Here is a 17,750-nt window from a genome sequence, read left to right on the forward strand (position 1 = left end):
CCATCACTACTACCATTTTCAGGAAGGGGGAAAAGAAAGAAGAAAAAGTTCTACTTATTTTTTCCATTTTCAAAAGCATATATACACCAGCAAGGGGAATGTCTAACTTGAGTCCATTCTATTTTGAACTTTGTGTTGACAGAGGCACTGGATTTCTCAAATTCCTGAAAAGACTGCTTTAGGTATTTATTTGGACTCCATGTTTGTGACTATTTATTAATTAAACAGAACTAGATCTATTAATGTGAATCTTCAGAGATGCTCTGAGCCAGTTTAAATGTTCTATGCATTTCACGTGCTGATAATTTAGACAGGTGTAATTCTTCAGAAATTGTACTGGCCAGGCAAACACACCTCCCATTCACTCCAAGGAGTTTGGCCAACTTGTTTCCCATGGTTCTCCCTCCTTCCTGACATACAGAATTAACAGCTGCCAGAATTCATGGACATCCATAAGAATGCCTTAAACATCTATGTGACGTTATGGTGGTGTGCACTTTCTTGTGCCAAAAATATTGCATGAAAATATTATTTGAAAGGCTTAAAGATATTCTATGATCAAATCAAGATGTCACAGCCCAATAAAACAAGAGCTTCATTTGTTACTGTATACCTAACATACACAAGTTCCAAATGGGCCAAGAGTCTTCCTCTACATTTCATTTGCAAACCACTGCCCATAGTTCTATAACATCAAATGTACCTGTAAGATTTTCTGTTCTGAAAGCAATAAGTACTTTCTTACATCACCTACAAGATGTGAAAAAGTCTGTGAGAAGCAGATAGAGAAACCTTCTCAAGCCCAGTTTTGCTCAGTCTGCAAAAGATCCAAGCAGTCAAAGTCTACATGGATCTGTTCTTCTTATTTTCTACTTGCATTCAGTATGTTCTTTGGCCATAAAGTGTTTTTAGTTCACACTTCAATCTTTACCCTAGAGTTTCAAGATAAGGCCTCAAATTTTAAGATAGTAATGATTTAAAAAAGAAACAAACAAACAAAAATCCCACCCAAACAAAATTCCTATATTTTTAAATACAGTATTTAAAAATTAGACAAAGACAGCCACAATCTAGAGATAATGGCATTACATATTTTGCAGTTGGATCAGATATTAAAAAATGCAAAATGTGTAAGAGAGTTTCATTTTTTAATATATTTGTTATAGTTTCCACATCCCATCTGCTTTCTAGCAAGTGTCACAGTTCTGTGGACTATCAAGAAGTATGCGTCCGCTTTTACTTCAAGGCATCTGGTAGATAATTAAGGTACCAACTAGCAACCAAAATTTTCCTTTTGTTTTCCCACTTTTAAAATAAAACTACTGTCCAGAAATTCTCAAGTCCTTCCCGTCCTCAAACATCCAGAGTTAAATAAGTAAAAACTGACAAACAGATGCATACAATTAATATTATCTTATTGTCATACTTCAAGTCTCCATTTATAATAGCTCTTTTCAAACTTCAGACCGCCACATAAATGCTCAATGGAAGCAAAGACTCCCACATACCTGATTTAAATCTACTGACAACAAGCTTGTCTTCCTCAGTTATTTTTCATGGCCCTGAAGCAGAAGTCTACACCCCTAAAAATAGGGAAAAAATAACCCAAACAAAATAACAGTGTTTTACTAGCTTCTTCCAGTCTTTCAAAATGAAGTAGAAACATAAGATGCAATTATTCTGGAGCTTGTCTACAAAGCCAGCCAATAGTTAACTGTTAGGGAAAGAGTATAAAGAAACAAATCAAGTCTAAAGTGACATTTCCTGTGGCATAGCTGCCTCTAGAAATCAACTTAAGGACTTTTGAACACTGAAAAACAAAATTAAACTCTCAATGTTTAATAGACAATAGGTCAGCTCATGGCTGAGGCTGCTGCCCTTTCAAAAATCCTTTACACGTTTGACTTCCACATCACTTAACAATCAATTGCACAATTTGTGTGTTCTGTGTAAAAAATGCAGTTTTATTACTTTAAAGCTGCAGACCAAACCCTGAAGAGCTCAAAAGGCATAAGAGAATCTTAAGGTAAAAGAAAAAAAACCCTGAAACACCACCAACAGTTCCTTAACTACCTTTTCCATAACATAATGGTTTACTTCCTCATCTATCTTCTTCTACTCACTTTCTCTTCCCCATTTTAGCTCCCCAAGCTGAAGAGCAAAGTAAGATATGATGGTTCAAGATATTTGAAAAGCTGACCACTGCTGACAGAGGTCTTCCCCCCCCCCCCATCCCAGCATACACGTCTGCCAGCACTAATGCTCAAACGATCACTCCAGGAGCCAATTCAGTTCACCAAAACAGCAGGAACTTAACACAGTAAGAACAAAAAACCCCAACCAAACCAGAAGCTGACAGGTTTTCTGCTGGGTTAAGCAAATTGAGCGAGCTCAGCAAAAGGTTTGACTAGCATCAGAGACCAGAGAACTGGAGAGGAGGAGAAGGAAATGAGTCCTCTGAATTAGGATGACATTGATTTTTCAAGGGACTTCACTTCTGGTCTGTTTAGGGTGCAGAGCTGCAAGTGTTTTAGACTGCTCTAACTTGTGGCTGCTGAAAGAGCCCCAAATCCCCCTCCTTTCTCACTCCCCAAAGGTACTAAATTACCTACCCTGGACCATTCAGGAGATGAATGCCAGTGTCATCTCCTGTAGTTGCATCATTATCAGTAGCAAGTACGTCTCTGATCATAGGGCACACAGTTTAACTGAAGGTTGACAGATGAAAAAAGTATGCACAACATGAGTTTTCTGAATGTATAACGAAATCAAGATCCTCTCTGGTAGGTAGACAAAAATTCCACCTTCCTGAGCCACAGCAGCAGAAACTACTAGTGGATGGCTAGAATAAGAATGGTAAAAAAGTACAAGGACAGAGCAAGCACACGCTACTACTCTTTACATGTCTCCCGCAACCTCCAGCAATTTCCAACAAATCAGGTCCTATATGAGCTAGAATGTCAATTATGCGCTTAAGCACCAAATAAAGACTTTGGTGTTGGTCTTGCCAGCATTAGAAAGACCAACACAGGAAACACTTCCCTGGATGGACTAAGCAAGCTCAGCGGAGCTCTGAAGATGACAGGGAATTTCTCAATTTTGCTACTGAGTAGCTTCACTATTGAAAGGACATGCATCTTTTCAAAACCAATGTTACTATTAACCACGGTATATGCTAATATGCCAAAGATTCAGCCTAAGCACACAGAAACCCCAAAGCTGACAGCATATATTGGCTGGATAATGAAATATCTATGCTGACTTAGTGAAACTAAAAATCCATAATAGTGTAACTGTAGAGGGTACAGCGCCTTTGTTGTTGTTGTTGTAGTATAATAAATTCCATGTATTAACACTACGCACAAGTATAGCGCAGTAAAATTGGCACTGTGCTAATTACTACCTGCAGAGCTTAAAATATCAGGTCTCAAATCTGCCAATTACTTATGCACATTCTTGGGTTCACTAAGGCTACATAAGCACACAGGCATTACAGACTGGGACCTAAGAGGAAAAGTCAAGGAGAAAGATGAAGGAAGTAGTAATTTCAGTATCATGAACTGCCATGTTGTCTACTTTCTGATTTGGACAAGATCTCTGGTTTATGCATTCATTTTCTCGATAGTGACAAAATCACCATAAGAGAGAAGCTTTCTCTTTGAAGAGTCAAAATGTGACCACACACAAGTATACACATAATTTTTAGCCCTCCTGCATCTACAGCTTAAAGAACTAACCTACCATGACACTTAAGGTTAACTTTGTAAGCTTGGCTTTTGTGAGGGATTACTACTGTGAACACAATGAAAATCAGGTACAGAGTTTTTTGAAGACAGAAAAAGATTTCAAATTAAAAATTACTTGATTTTTTAAACATTTTGATAGCAACTATGTTTCTAAAGATTTCTCTAAATAACCAGGGCTTCACATTCTGTCCTTGCTTCTCAACACAGTTACTTCCCTGCTTTTGCAATATTCATATAGGAATGCATTGCAAGAGCAAGGGATTTTTTTAAAATCCTTGCCATAGCCACAACTGAAGTTTCCCTTTTTGCCCTGCTGAGAAAGTCTGCCTGGCTAGGGCATTCCTGAATGCCAGCAGCTGGTCGGAGCATGGAGGAGGCAGAGGAACAGAAGAATCCAATAGACGCAACCAGGATGAAAGCTCTTAAGTTATGGACTACTCAAAAAGCAGAAGATGATGACTGGGAATCATAATTTTGCTGAGGTACAGCAAGAAGCAACTTGGATGGTCGAGGGCAATGAAGAGAAAGGCTACTCCATCAAGAAAACTGAAAAAGCATTTCGGATGGACTGAAGACAAGAGTTGGAGAGAAATGAAAAGCTTATAAGCCCATCACAAAGGGGCTCTGGAGTGGGAAAAATTCAGGGAGAGAATGGCATGGAATGGAATAGGACAGCTGAAGTTTGTAAATGCTAAGGAGCCTGAGATCTTTGCTTTTAGAGAAGGAAGAGCAAAAAATAGGACATCTGATGTAGTAATAACTGGGGTTCCACAGATCTCCACTTCATTTTCCCTTTTATTACCCAGTCATCATCTTCAGTCAAGACTTTTGTTTTGGAGGAAAAGCATAGAACCAACTTCCTCCTTCCCTCTCCCAACTAGGGATAACCAATTGGAAGTGCTACAGTAACACGCAAAATTAAATAGAACTAGTCATATTGTGTGTATAATCAATTCACAATGCATCAGGAAAGAGACCTAATACAGTTTTAAGAAAATATAATGGACCTCCTGATCCAGAATGAGTTTTCCACCTATATAATACATATAATTTAATAATAATTAACTCAAAGTCAAGCCAGGCTGGATTATGGTTGTTAGTACAGTTGTAACTCATCTTCTGTATACAAAGCACTACCATAAAGTTAATGTTTTTTTTTTTTTAGTTTTCCCATAGATCCACGTTCTAATACAGCACAAAGTGATTATCTAACTGTTTTATCCACATAGACAAGTATGTGGCTCCATGCCATGAGTAAGAATGTAAAGAAAAAAGTACGTACGATCAAAACAGTGCTACATGTATGCATAATGACAGAAAACTAGGGTTGCCAAGCAACTCTAACTACTGTATTTCCAAACTTTTGAAAGACTGGTTAAAGAATTTAAGGTTGCAAAGCCACAGTTTTGCATATGTTCTTGCCCTTCCACCTTAATATCGCATCATTACCAACACATGGTGATAAACCTGATGCACAACATAGTTTTGCCAGTTAAAATGATGATGTGAGTAGATTACTATGGTCAGCACAGACATGCACAAGACAGTTTTGCCTTGGGGGGAGAAGATAATTGTAAGCACAAAAACCCCAAGACGCCAGAATAATGGCTTTCACTAAAGGCTTTGATTTTTTTTGAGAAGAGGTAATGGGATGGAGAAAGGAATGTGAAGGAGGCAATCTTTTAAAGATCTGACCATTACTAATTTGAATTTGTGAGACGCTTCTAAAAAGGAACCAGTGTTTAGGTCTGCTCAAAAGGTAAAACAAATTAAAATCATAAAAAAAACAAACCACCAAGCAAAATCAAACAAACATACAAAACAAACAAACAATCAAACAAAACCACAAAACCCAAACAAAACCACACCACTGTGCTCTTCTCACAGCTTTTTAAGATATCTGTGGACACTGGTATTCCTGAAGTTTGAAAGAAAGCATGCGTTGAAATACACAGGGAAATAGGAATCCCTTCAAACAAGTAGTTTTCTGGAGATTGGAGTCAACTTGCAATTACCCTTCAGCTAATTATATGGGTTGGTGACTATGTATGCCACAGATCTTAACTCAGACAGGCCTATGTAAATGCAGGTGCACTCTGTCAGCCAGTTCCCATAAAGCAGTTGTTTATGTGGGACAGATACTAAGTTAATAACTCTAAAAGACCGAAGCAGCTTTCAAATGCAGGGCCAGCTCTGGACTTTCTGTATCTGCTCCTGATTCCAGGAGCACTACAGACGGTACCTAAGATGGTACTTAAGACATATCGAAGTAGCTGTGAACCACAACCACCACATTTGGCTAGCGCTAAACCCAAGTTTAAGACTCCAGGACTGAGCTGCTGATAACCCTAGACAACAGATGCACAATGCTCCTGCACTCTGAGAAGGATTATTTAATTTGGGTAAAGTCAGCTTGTATCCAACAGTGCATGCAATACATTCACCCTCCTGAATCCCTGAGCTCTTGGATGTGAAGTGTACAGATACTAAATCGCATTATCATGCTGACTCAGTATAGCTGAACAGCTCTGCAGATCATTCTTCAATACCTGTATAAGATAAGATATCCCATCCCTTCCCATTAATTGAGCTAACAATTAGTTGTTACATACAATTTTCTAATTATAATGAGAATAAAGAAAGGAGACATGAGTTTCTTATCAATATATTGATGCTAAAAATGAGAGCTAGTGCCTATGGCTAATGGAAACCAAGCAAGAAAGCAACCATCCATAATTCATATGGTGGACAGAAGACTGAGAAAAAATGTGATTTACACCAGAAATAGCAAATTTCTTGAGTAACAAGAAAGTGAGCTAGTTTTATGCTTGAATTAGCTATAGTCAACCTACAGCAAAAGTTCTCTCTGCAATAATTCATACTTGCACAAAATACATCCTGAACTCACCAGTAAAATAATTTCATTTAAAAGATTTGTTTAAATTTATATTTAAAAATAGGCCAACAGTTTTGTACAAGCTGCAGAACTTCCTGTGCTTGAGGAAAAAGAAAAATAAAATCATGGTGTAAATTGCTTGGCAATATGATGATATTTTACTAGGAGAAAAAACAGTACCAACGCCAGTGCGACAGGAAAAGAACAATCTTGGAAGATTCCATAGTTTTAGAAAGGTGGTTTTAAAAAAAACAGTTGCTTCCCAAAAATCAATACACTTTCCCCATAGGTTCATGATGTAAAATTCTATAATCAAGGCTTGTAGATTTGTAATTATGGTATGTCAGCCACATTTAAACAAGAGTGTTAAAAGATTGTTAAAGTTAAACTAACACAATTGCAATGTGAATTGTCTTAGTCTCATTCTAATCTACCGGTGTCACTTCCACTTAATCAGATGGAAACTATGGGCAAACGTCAGTGCTATTTTCACATGACCCAACTTACTTTGTTTGCAGTAGTTTTTAAAATCATTGCCAATCTGAAATGAGAGTAAGATATTTTCAAAAAGATTTTTCTAATCAATTTCCTCACTAGCCAGCATGTTGTCTGAGTTTGGATTTACTAAGACTAAGACTATTTTAAAGTAATTGAACCAGAAGTATTGGTTGTTAGAATATAAGCCACAAATACAGAAAACATTATTCATGCTCATCAAATTTACTTTTTCTGAATGACAAGCTAATGAAAGCATGCAATCACTAAGAGCCTGGCTATCAGATTTGTCAAAAAAAGCAAAAGGCTCTCCCTATTCCTAGTTTACATTTCCTTCACTGATACACAGCAATATAAGAAGTGCAGATAAAGTACCCACAACCTACAATATTGCCTCTTGAGAGGGGTATACAAAGAATTTTATATACAGCTAAAAAAATCCCAAAGCAGAACAGCTGCTTTACTCTTCGTTTGAAAAAAGTGATGAGTTAGGTGACTAATGAGAAAAGAATGTGCTACAGCATGTGATTAAAAAGACAAATGAGACATCAAAAAAGTTCAATACATCCTAATAGTTCTTGACCCTTACCTTTTTTGATATACTCTTATAGCCTAACCACTGAACGTGCTTGAAAATCAGTATTACAGTCAAAATTCAATGTACTTTTCTAAACTGCAAATGCAGGAAAAAACCTAAGGAAAATTCATCAAACTGTTAAGTCAGTCACTTTATAACTTACTTAATAAGCCTCCACATGAATCTTCTCACACATTAGAAATACCTATATAGTTGCTGTAGTCCAAAGTAAGAGGACAATGTTAACGTCCTAAGTTGACTCAAGTCACATGCATGCCCACTGCAGTAAGAGTATATAACTAGGCTTTTGGTTCGAGAAGGAACAGTGGAGTGGGACAGAGCTTTCTTGTATGTGTGTGTACAACCATCACAGAAGTGGGAGCTGCTGATGTACTGCTGTATCATCTCCCCTGCAGGGAGTGTAAGATAACATTCCTTTTTACTTTTTAACTTTTTTTTTTTTTTGAGTTACTTTCACTTACAGTAGTATGCAAGCTGCTGCAGAGTAACTGTACATGTGCATGTTGTTACCATACACCAAATATAAGCTAACTTTACTTGCTTATTCACACAGCCATTCTCCAAAAGCAAATCTGAATCCTGTTGCTGCACGTGTAACATTTCCCCAAATGTTTTTATCCTTTTCCTTGTACTAACCCTGAAAGTTGTACAGTTGTGCGGTGAGCTGGTCCAGGCAGGCCTATTTTTTTTTCAGTTCAGGTTATTTTTCAGTGGATCAGCTCCCTGATCACTGTAACTGCACTAATAACCAGTGGGAATTTAAGCAACCTACTCTGTAACTGAAATATACAGATGGGTGGCCACCTAAATCCTCTAAATCCTTGCGCAGGGCAAAAAGGAGGAAACTCCAACACAGCCTCTCAGACTTAAATTAGCTTAAGCCATCATGGACCAACATCAAGTCTTCTCCTGTCACAAGCGACTGTTTCAGCTCACAGGAATGCCCACCTATACAGTATCCCTGACACATATTGTAACTTATCAAGCATTGTTTTTAAGAGGCCACGGGATTTGTATCAGGCCTACAAAATAGTTCTCAGGAATAGTCAGACATTGCCTGGACTTGTTTTGGCCAGCCTGGAAGGTTTTTTTAATTTGTTTAACTGTAACCACTGTTATGACCAGGTAGCAATTACCTGCTTTGTTTTAATTTTTGCTCAGCTTTGTACAATTGTGTGCTGTAACACTATCGTATTGATTTTTGTTACTAACAGAAATGAGCTCTCTCTGACTTAGAATTTTAAAAAGCAGCATAAAAGATCAAATCTTATGAGAGCAGGAACATGGGATGACAGCAGAGCCCTTAAACACACAGGCAGAGGAAGACGCCGAAATGCCCTGGTGTTATAAACAATTCAGCAATAGTCAAATACTGATCAAAGGAATGCAGTTCTGAGACATGGTTAAAACCAGTTTTAGGATAACAAAACTATTCAATACATGTAAAGCACACCATAGGCAGTCAACTCAGCTAAAATGTGGAGTGCAAAACAATGAAGGAGAACTAAGATGTGGATTTTTTACACACATTTCTAAATGCAGACTCTGAGAAGTACAAAGCAATCAACATCATACTCCTCTCAACAAAGGATTTGGGATGCTGATGACTTGCTTGAATTTGTCCCCTCCCCACTACCAAACTGAGCCAGTGCCCTTAGGACCCAGAGACCCAGCAAAAAAATTTAGTATAACATCAGGGGAAAGGTGCTATTAGAAAAAAAGCAGAAACATCAGAAACGTTGTATATATTAATTTTGCCTGTATTTATTTGAACTGTGTTAGTATCATTGTAACTGCACTAATATCCATCAGGAATATTAGTAACTTACTCTGTAACTTGGATGCAACAGGCTTGTAACAAAACCAAACCCAGCATCCACGGATACCTGCAAATCAAGTGAACAAACGGAAGAGCCACACTAACCAGTAAACTGCTCACACAGGACAACACACACTATTAAATTTTAATCTCTTGTTCTCGGCTTTCTCAGATTTGCTTAAGCTGCAGAAACAGAGAAACGAAGAAAAAGAACATGCAAGCACTACAGACAGTGGCATACCGACACTGAGCTAGCTGCACATGCAGTTATCTGCACAACCACACTTGGCCTCACTAGGCCACTTCCAGGTCCAAGGGGACACGGCCACATGGCACAGCACACCCCACGTGAAAATGCAGGCCTGCACCAGCTCTGCTGGGGTCTCCACACAGCTGTTCATTGCCTAGTAAGACTTCTCCTCACTGTTTCCCAATCTACAAATACAAGAAAAAAGCTTGTTTGGGTAACTTTTGTGATGATTTGTCAAGCAATCGTCATCTGAAGTGCTGTTCACTATGACCACACAGTTCTCTCAGTAAAACTATCAAAGAGCAGCAATAAGCCAGTAGTGAAACTTCTATGAATTACAAAAATAAAATTGTGTCTTATTAGATACAACAGCTTTCTCAAAAGTCTCTAGACAAAGAAGCTACACTTCTAGCTAACAAAAAGAATATACAGACTGAAACAGGACCTTACAGTCATATAACCAAGTTTCTTGCTTGTGGCAGTACTTGAGAACTGCTCCCCACTGGGAGCCCAGGAACAAAACGTGCCTCTATCTAGCATAAAGAGAGTGACCTGTACCCACTTTACTCTTCAAGCCTTCAAGTCCAGCCTTTCAAAGCTAACAGGCTATTAGAAAGTGTGCCCATCTTACTGCTACTAACTGAAAGCAGATAGGCCATAATACAAAGATGATTGTATGAAACTGGACTATTTAACATCCTGATACAGCACACATACTAATTATCTGGCCTGAGCCAGAGCAGTCTTTGTAGGGTTTAACCTTAATAAATCCCTCTGTGACCAAATATTTCAAGTCAAAGCCTTGTGTTTACAGTGACAGTAACAGGGATTCAGAGAGATAAAACTGCAACTTTTCTTAAAAATTCAGACTGTGTTAAAACTAGGCAAAGCCGAGACTCAGGAGATGAATTTACCATCGTTTTTGCAGTATGAAGTTTCAAATCAGAAACAACCCGTTCGACAGTTGTTCTGGTATATGGGTAAGACTTCATGCCTCGGCAAGGTGTCCAGCGAGACTGCCCTGTACACTGACGGGTCAGCATGGCTCCTCTCGGCCCTCAAAATCATTAATGAAACAGAACAAAACCCCCGTTCAGTTGTGGTCTCGGGAAGGAAAGGTTCCCGACGGCGGGGAGCGAGGGAGAGACGCCGTCAGCCATGGCAGAACCGCTGCCGGGGCCGCCGTCCGGCACACCCCGCAGCCCCACCCAGCGCCACCCCACCGCCGCCAGCCCCGGGCCCCGCCGCACGGCCGGCAATGGCTCAAACCGCCGCTGGCGGAACGCGGCGGCGGGGCCCGCTCCCCGCTCGCGGCGGCGGGGACCGCCGGTAAAGCTCTCGGCAGAGCCAGGGCCGAGCCCGCTCTCCGCTCGTCCGCTCGGGACCTCCCACAACGGCTTCCAACGGCCAAGGCGCGCGCCTCCGCCGGGACGGTGGCCCCGGCGCCCTCCCCCCGCGGCGGGCGGGCGGGCGCGCACCCACCGCCTCACGACGCCGGTCTTGATCTTGATCTGCCTCAGGCGCGGGTCGGCCATGGCGCTGCGGGCAGCGAGCGGCGCAGGTGCCGAGGGTTCGGAGGGGACGGCGCAGCGCCGGCACTGCGCAGCCCGACCCGCGCATGCGCGAAGGCGCCAACTTGGGCGGTACCACCGGCAGCGGGGGCGGTGGTCCGCGCTCACCGCCATTCTACCCCTCTGCTCTGGCCCAGTGGAGGCGTCTCCATGGCGACCCCTGGGGCCGCGGCTGGCCGGGCGGGGCCGCGCCGCGCCGCTGTGTGTCGGTTGCTGTTTGCTCACCGCTCACACGCAGGAGAAGCGCGAATCCACCCGAGTTATTCGGAGGTGGTGTGACTAGTGCCACGGTGGTGCCAGGGAGCGGGATGTGACCGTTGGCTCCTGCTCCCGCCCCCTGGTGGTGCGGTTACCATAACTAACGCTGTGTTGTAAGGCGAGCAGCCATTCTCTTGAGGACAGCTGGGTCACGTATTTGTCCCTTTCCCCTCATTATCAGGTCCTGAAGGTCCTGTGCACCAAGTAGACAAAGCAAACAGATTTCTCCTTCCCCTTCCTACCAGCCTCAACGTTCCTGGGCATGAGGCCGATTACACCCGTCCTTTCTGGCCTGGAAGGTCCCAGGCATTTGGCCGGCCTGGTGTTGATGACCCTCATACAGAACAAGGATGGTAACAGCACCAGAGCACGGTCTGTAAAACCAAGCAGTTACAAGTCCTGACGGGGAACACGGACCAAAACTGCTGCTGGACAGTGAGACCAGGACCTGCCCAGGACACCTCCACTGTCCTCTGCTTCCTCCAAGGCCTGAGTATTCTTTTGTATAATTTGAGTCTAGGTTGTGATTGTTATATTGGTATAGCAAGCCATGTATTAAGATTTGACCCACTCCTCAGAGGGTCCAGGTGATTAAAAATTGTGAGTTGTGTTACAAAATTCTGTATTACACTACTTATAAATTTTACTATACTGATTCTGCTTGTAGAAATCGTGTGCCGTCCCAATCATAAATTCTGTGCTATAGTAATCATAAAATCCTTTAAAGCTTTAATTGTAACTACAACTTAGTGCCATCATCATTCTGCCAAGGATCTCTAGAAGAACCTATCTGTCCCTTCAGTGTCAGGGGACTGATAGAAGCAAATAAAGAGGCATCATTATCACTGGCAGCTCAGTTCCAGAGTTATAACTGTCTCACGGCTCAAGAGCTATTTTCTTTCATGATTATACTTAGTTGATGCAAACCATTAAAAACCAAACCAAAACAAAACCCCTTTGGGTCTGTGTTTGAAAGATCTTCCTTATAATGGGCATTTAAATTGATAAGAAAGAAAAAATAGCTTCAACAAATAAATAAGAAAGTTAAATATAGTGGAGTACAGTTCAGGAAGGTCTGTGAAGGCCTTTGTTTTTTCCACATCCTTTTGTTCTGCATTAGTCACTTGCCCTGACTCTTGACACTGCCAGTGACCGATATCTCTTGAGAAAACCTGTCTCCAAGGGAGGATGTCATGTTGCTTTTGGTAACATGACAGTTACAGTTCAACAGCCAACAGCCATGGGAGTGCAGCTGGCACCATCGGGTCCTGTTCAGATATGGCATGGGGAAAGCCAAGATTGCTCAAGTCTGCAGGGTTGTGTGTTACCTGCAGAGAAGGACAAATGTGATCCCTGTGACAGAACACAGCAAGCCAGGGACCTGCAAGCTGTGCCAGCCCTAACACAGCCTTGGCTCAGCAGGTTGTCTCTGCAGGGAGATACAGGTCTCAACATCAACAGCCTGCATAACCCTGTGAACAACTATGACCTGGAGGGAAGTTCACAGATGTATTATGTACTTGATATGCAAACTTGCCATCCCATGCAGGAGGAGGAGGAAGGAAACCAGCATCCTGGCAGGCACAAGGCAAAATGCAGCACCTTACTTTGACGGAAACTCAAATCTTCTTAATTTAGCTTTAGAAAGCTGTATCGAGTCATGCTGGGGCTGAAGCTGTTCTCTAAACAATCCCAAGGCAGTGCGATTACGCTACATACCCTTTGAAAATACAGACTGCCGCAAGGAAAGCTGCATTACCGCTGTGCACCTATACATCAATTATTTTTTCAAAAATAGTCTTGGATGTCATTTCTATATTTGACATAGTTGTTCCGTAAGTGAGGCCAACAACAAATAACAGTACAAAAATAAAAATTGCCTAGAAGCAACAGTATTAAGAAAAGTAGCTCATGTTTCCAAGTGCTACAAATGTTTTATCTCTAGTCCTGAAGCATTAACTTGCATCATTGACAGTCTTCCAGCACAGCTACTGTATTTTAAAAGTAGAACACAATTCTTTTCCTACTAATTGGAAATTCAGCTAATTCAGATAACAGCTGATAATATACCAAATCTGAGTTCATATTTAAGCATATATGTTGATAAATTGAAATAAGTGTGACTGGTGGATGCTGAAGTATACTTCTAAAATGTGTTTGAAAGCATGATCTACTTTATTATTAATTCATGTTTGTATTAGTACCTGAAAAGTATAAATTAACACTTTAGTAATTTTATTTCTAAGGGTCTGGATATCCGAATATCAAGGAAAGTATGTGTATTGTTTTCCAGGACAGACACTCCTTTTTTAATTAAAGGAATTTTATTTTTTTTTTTCTCCCCAGGACTCCTTTGAAACAATTTCTGGCTTAGGCAGTCACAGGTATGTTTCCATATGAATTACTGACATTACACCAGAGTTGAATACACTCCATTATGAAGATTATGAATCCTATTGTATCTTTTAGATGGTATAGAAACTGTTGATTTTTCAGTGAATTTTGGCAGCATTCTGCTTGTGTTGCATCTCGTTGAAGGTTTCTCATAAGATCTATTGGCTCTAAGTAATTATGTGCACACTATTGCACAGAGGCAGGTGCCTAAACCTAATTTGCTGATGGTCTAGCTATGCTGATATATGGAGCAAGACATTCTGTACGTGGGACCTTACATGTATCTTTACGTATTCTCCTGTATTGCTCCTTCCAAGCATATCACATGTGAAGCTGCAGCTGCTGTGATTATGATTTCCTTGCCTCTGACCAGTGTCATCTGGTCATCTTAGCTTTCACTTGGCTCCAAATAAGGAATATTTCCATAGCAGTCTGTTACATGCTTTTCACAAATTTACTTGAGCGGCTGTAATTGTCACTGCCAATATACTATGCCTTCTGCCTAAAAAATCCAGCTAAGTCTTACTTATTTCTTCTAGATAAGAGCACACAAAGTGATTACTGATCATTCCCGTTTCACTTAAGAATAAAGGACTGGAAGCAGCTAATCAGCCTGATGATCTCAGATCTCTGCACACATAAACAACTATGTAATAGGTGTTTAATCGGAAATGTTCACAGTGCACCTAATTTGCATGCAAGGTAGCACACCAGGCTGCAAAGCCTGCCTACAACTCATAACATTCTCTGTGAAAGACCAGCTTAAGAAGTTAATGCCGCATATATGCTTTGTCACAAGAAAAGAGTGGATAGACTCAAAAGCATTACAGTATGCCACAAGTCCCTGTGATATTAGCAATTCCCAGTTAATATGTCTGTCAATTAAAGACTGCCCTTAAGAAACACACAACTTCTAAGCTGTGGAAATAGTAAGCCTCATTACCCTGTATTCCATCATATCTCTTCCTACATTTTTAATTCGTTTCCTTGCCTTTACTAAGGGAGTTTCTGAAATAAGAAGGCTGTTGCAGTGGAGCTGATTTGTGTTAAACTGCTAGTTCATTTGGACTATAGAGCCAACACGTCAGCTCATATAGTTCAAATTAGAGATGTTATGCCGCTTCCACCTATGCTGCTGAGGTCAGAGCATACCTTGCAGAAGGCGTTGCAGTCAGCTTTAAAGGCCACAAAACCCCAGTGGCAGTTTCCATCATCTCATCCATTACCTCTTTGTTTAGACAGCTTGAGAAACCTGTGGCCATAGCTGTGCCAAATGTACATTTGCTTCAGCTGAGGACTGAAACCATTACTTTAATAAGTAAATGCTCAATGAGCTTTTATACTATTTTGTTTATCCATCAAAACCATCTGTGCAGTTTGAATATAATTTCATTTTCATTTATGATAAAACAAAATGGGGAAATTATTTAGTCTTCTTATTTTATCCTTTTTTTTTTTCTTTTTTGTAGGAAAAGCAAATTTCATTCAGCCTCCCTAAAGGGTACTTCATAAACAAGATTTGATTTTGAATAAAAGTTAGTAGTGTCTCCTTAATTTTTTCTATTTTTTTTTTTTTGTATATTCAGTAAATAACCTCTGTATAGCTGGCCATGCAAAGGCCACAAAGCTAGGCTCCATTTAAGCACACAAGAATGAATTTCCCTGGTTGTGAACATACAACATAGTATCAGCATTCCTTGTAGTGTAGACCTCTTGACACACTTTCTTATCAGGTGATCATCACTGGTCAAAATGATCTTCCACAAATATCCCCCTGAAATGCTTAGACAGTTGCTCAACACCACAAATACAGGCAAGCAGGACAAGCCATGGGATGGGACAAGCATAGAACGGGTTGCTGCTGCAGAATTTGCAAGATACCTACTAAAAATGGTGAATCAATGGGAGCTGTGTTTTGTTCCAGGAGAGGATCAATTACATTGGGAAGTTAGGCGGGGGAGGAAGGAGGCACCAGGTAAAAGCTGAAAAGAGTCAGAGGCAAGGTCTGTTCCTGTTTCTGCTTTTGTACCTTCTCCAAACACTACAGGGATGGATTCTGATTTCATCTATGCTTTTGTAAAAAGGAAGTAGCCCACTGGGATGTGGTGGCATAAAATCAGAAGGAAACCTACTCATCTTCAGCAAAGTTATAGTGACAGTACAATTTACCCTTGGTAGAGAAGGCAGCAATGGTGATTCCTCAAATATGACACTACTGGGGAGCACAGATTACAAAACAGCCCTCTCATACAGTTTTCAGGGTTAAACTGTGTCTATAATAAATGCTAAGCTACAATTCAAACCTTTTTAGCTAACTCAAGGCTTTTTTAAAAGCAGTTTTTCCTAGCTCAGGCCAACCATTAGGTAAAGAGCTGGAAGTAGTGAGAGAAAAAGGGATTTATGTGCGTGCATCAAAAGGAGAATATATCCCTTTGCGAATTATTTCCATGGGTTCCCTACACACAAATGAAGAGATATGTGATATAATAATTCATTGTTCTGACACACATTACAATGATGATGTGCGGTTTTTAATGCATCGTGTTACATTAAGCTCAGCTCATGGTCCAACACCATGTAACATAAATTTCTGTGAAGGAAGTAACATAACATGATACTGTCTTTTAAAAGACATACGCGATTTTTTCAGATCACCTACTTTTTATCCATGAATGCCCAATCCAAAAATCAAGGTGGCAGACGAAAGTGGAGTGAATGAGTATCCACAAACCAGAGTATTTATCTTGTGTAGTTTTGCTCATTGCTACCTGTAGTCAATGACTCCAGTCAATTTTTATGTTGTAATGCATGAGCAAAGTTGATGGACATATTTTTTTGTCACCCCCAGTTAGATTTTATTCAGGGTCAATCAAGGGAGACCTGACAGCCGTTAAGACTGTAGAACACACTGAGAATCCTCACAAGTGTTTATTTCCCAATAGAGAGAACAGCTTTGATTATGAACCTGTCACCAACCTTATTTTAGCTGCTCCCTTTTTGTCCTACCTTGGAGGCAGACTTTCTGTTTTAATTGATAGTTTATTTTAAAATAAAAATATCCATGTAAGTGATTCTTATTGGAATGAAATAAAATGAATTATTGATTTGACAATAACTGGATATAATAAAATCTCTAGTGAAACCAGATCCAATTTTAATTTTAATCAAATTAAAATCTGAAGTTTAAAGAACTCACAGAATAAAGCTGCATGTGATCAATCTTTTTGGAAAAAAAGTAAAAAAGGATAGATTTTACATATTTATATATACTTGCACATTTGCTTATTTATCTCCCCTGCAAGTCATTAGAAAGATTCAGGATTTTTCAAGAATTTTTATACAAAAGACTTGAAACCAGTCTTCAAAGACTGCTGGATTCCTAGGTTATTAAGTTCATTTTTAATTGAATCATTTCTGAGGCACAATGCAAAGCAAAACCATCGAACTCACGGACATCAACTGACATCTGTGTGGGTTTGGCTGATCACATGCTTCGGTGCAAAGTTTAAATACCAGCAAAGGGGGTTCCTCTATTTTTTGGCCACATCTGAAAACTGTAATTTTTACCAGAGACTGAACACTCAGGACAATACTTTCCAATGAGGAAACAGTCTTTGCCGGTGCTCAGCAGACAGGAATATGTTGGTAGTACACAAAAGTGGAGGACTGCAAAGTAACTGGCACCAGATAGGCAGATCATGCTAATATCCCTTATGGTGCTGC

At 40.2% G+C, this 17,750-nt stretch overlaps 1 protein-coding gene and 1 long non-coding RNA gene across 2 annotated transcripts in view; both read right to left on the minus strand.

The window, feature by feature from the left end:
- Positions 1-11,707, minus strand: part of TBCA (tubulin folding cofactor A) — a 30,954-nt gene extending 19,247 nt beyond the window's left edge. Inside the window, exon 1 of the mRNA XM_030512240.1 lies at positions 11,287-11,707. Within this exon, the coding sequence (XP_030368100.1) occupies positions 11,287-11,489 (203 nt within the window). The 5' untranslated portion in view covers positions 11,490-11,707. The remainder of the gene's footprint in view (positions 1-11,286) is intronic.
- On the minus strand, positions 8,166-11,271 carry LOC115619632. The gene is made up of 2 exons (XR_003995073.1): positions 10,719-11,271; positions 8,166-9,989 (listed from the first exon to the last, which is right to left on the minus strand). It is a non-coding gene; the product is annotated as an uncharacterized LOC115619632 (long non-coding RNA).
- Positions 11,708-17,750: the final 6,043 nt, after the last annotated feature.

This window comes from Strigops habroptila, chromosome Z (genome assembly GCF_004027225.2).
Source record: "Strigops habroptila isolate Jane chromosome Z, bStrHab1.2.pri, whole genome shotgun sequence".
Classification (NCBI taxonomy): domain Eukaryota; kingdom Metazoa; phylum Chordata; class Aves; order Psittaciformes; family Psittacidae; genus Strigops; species Strigops habroptila.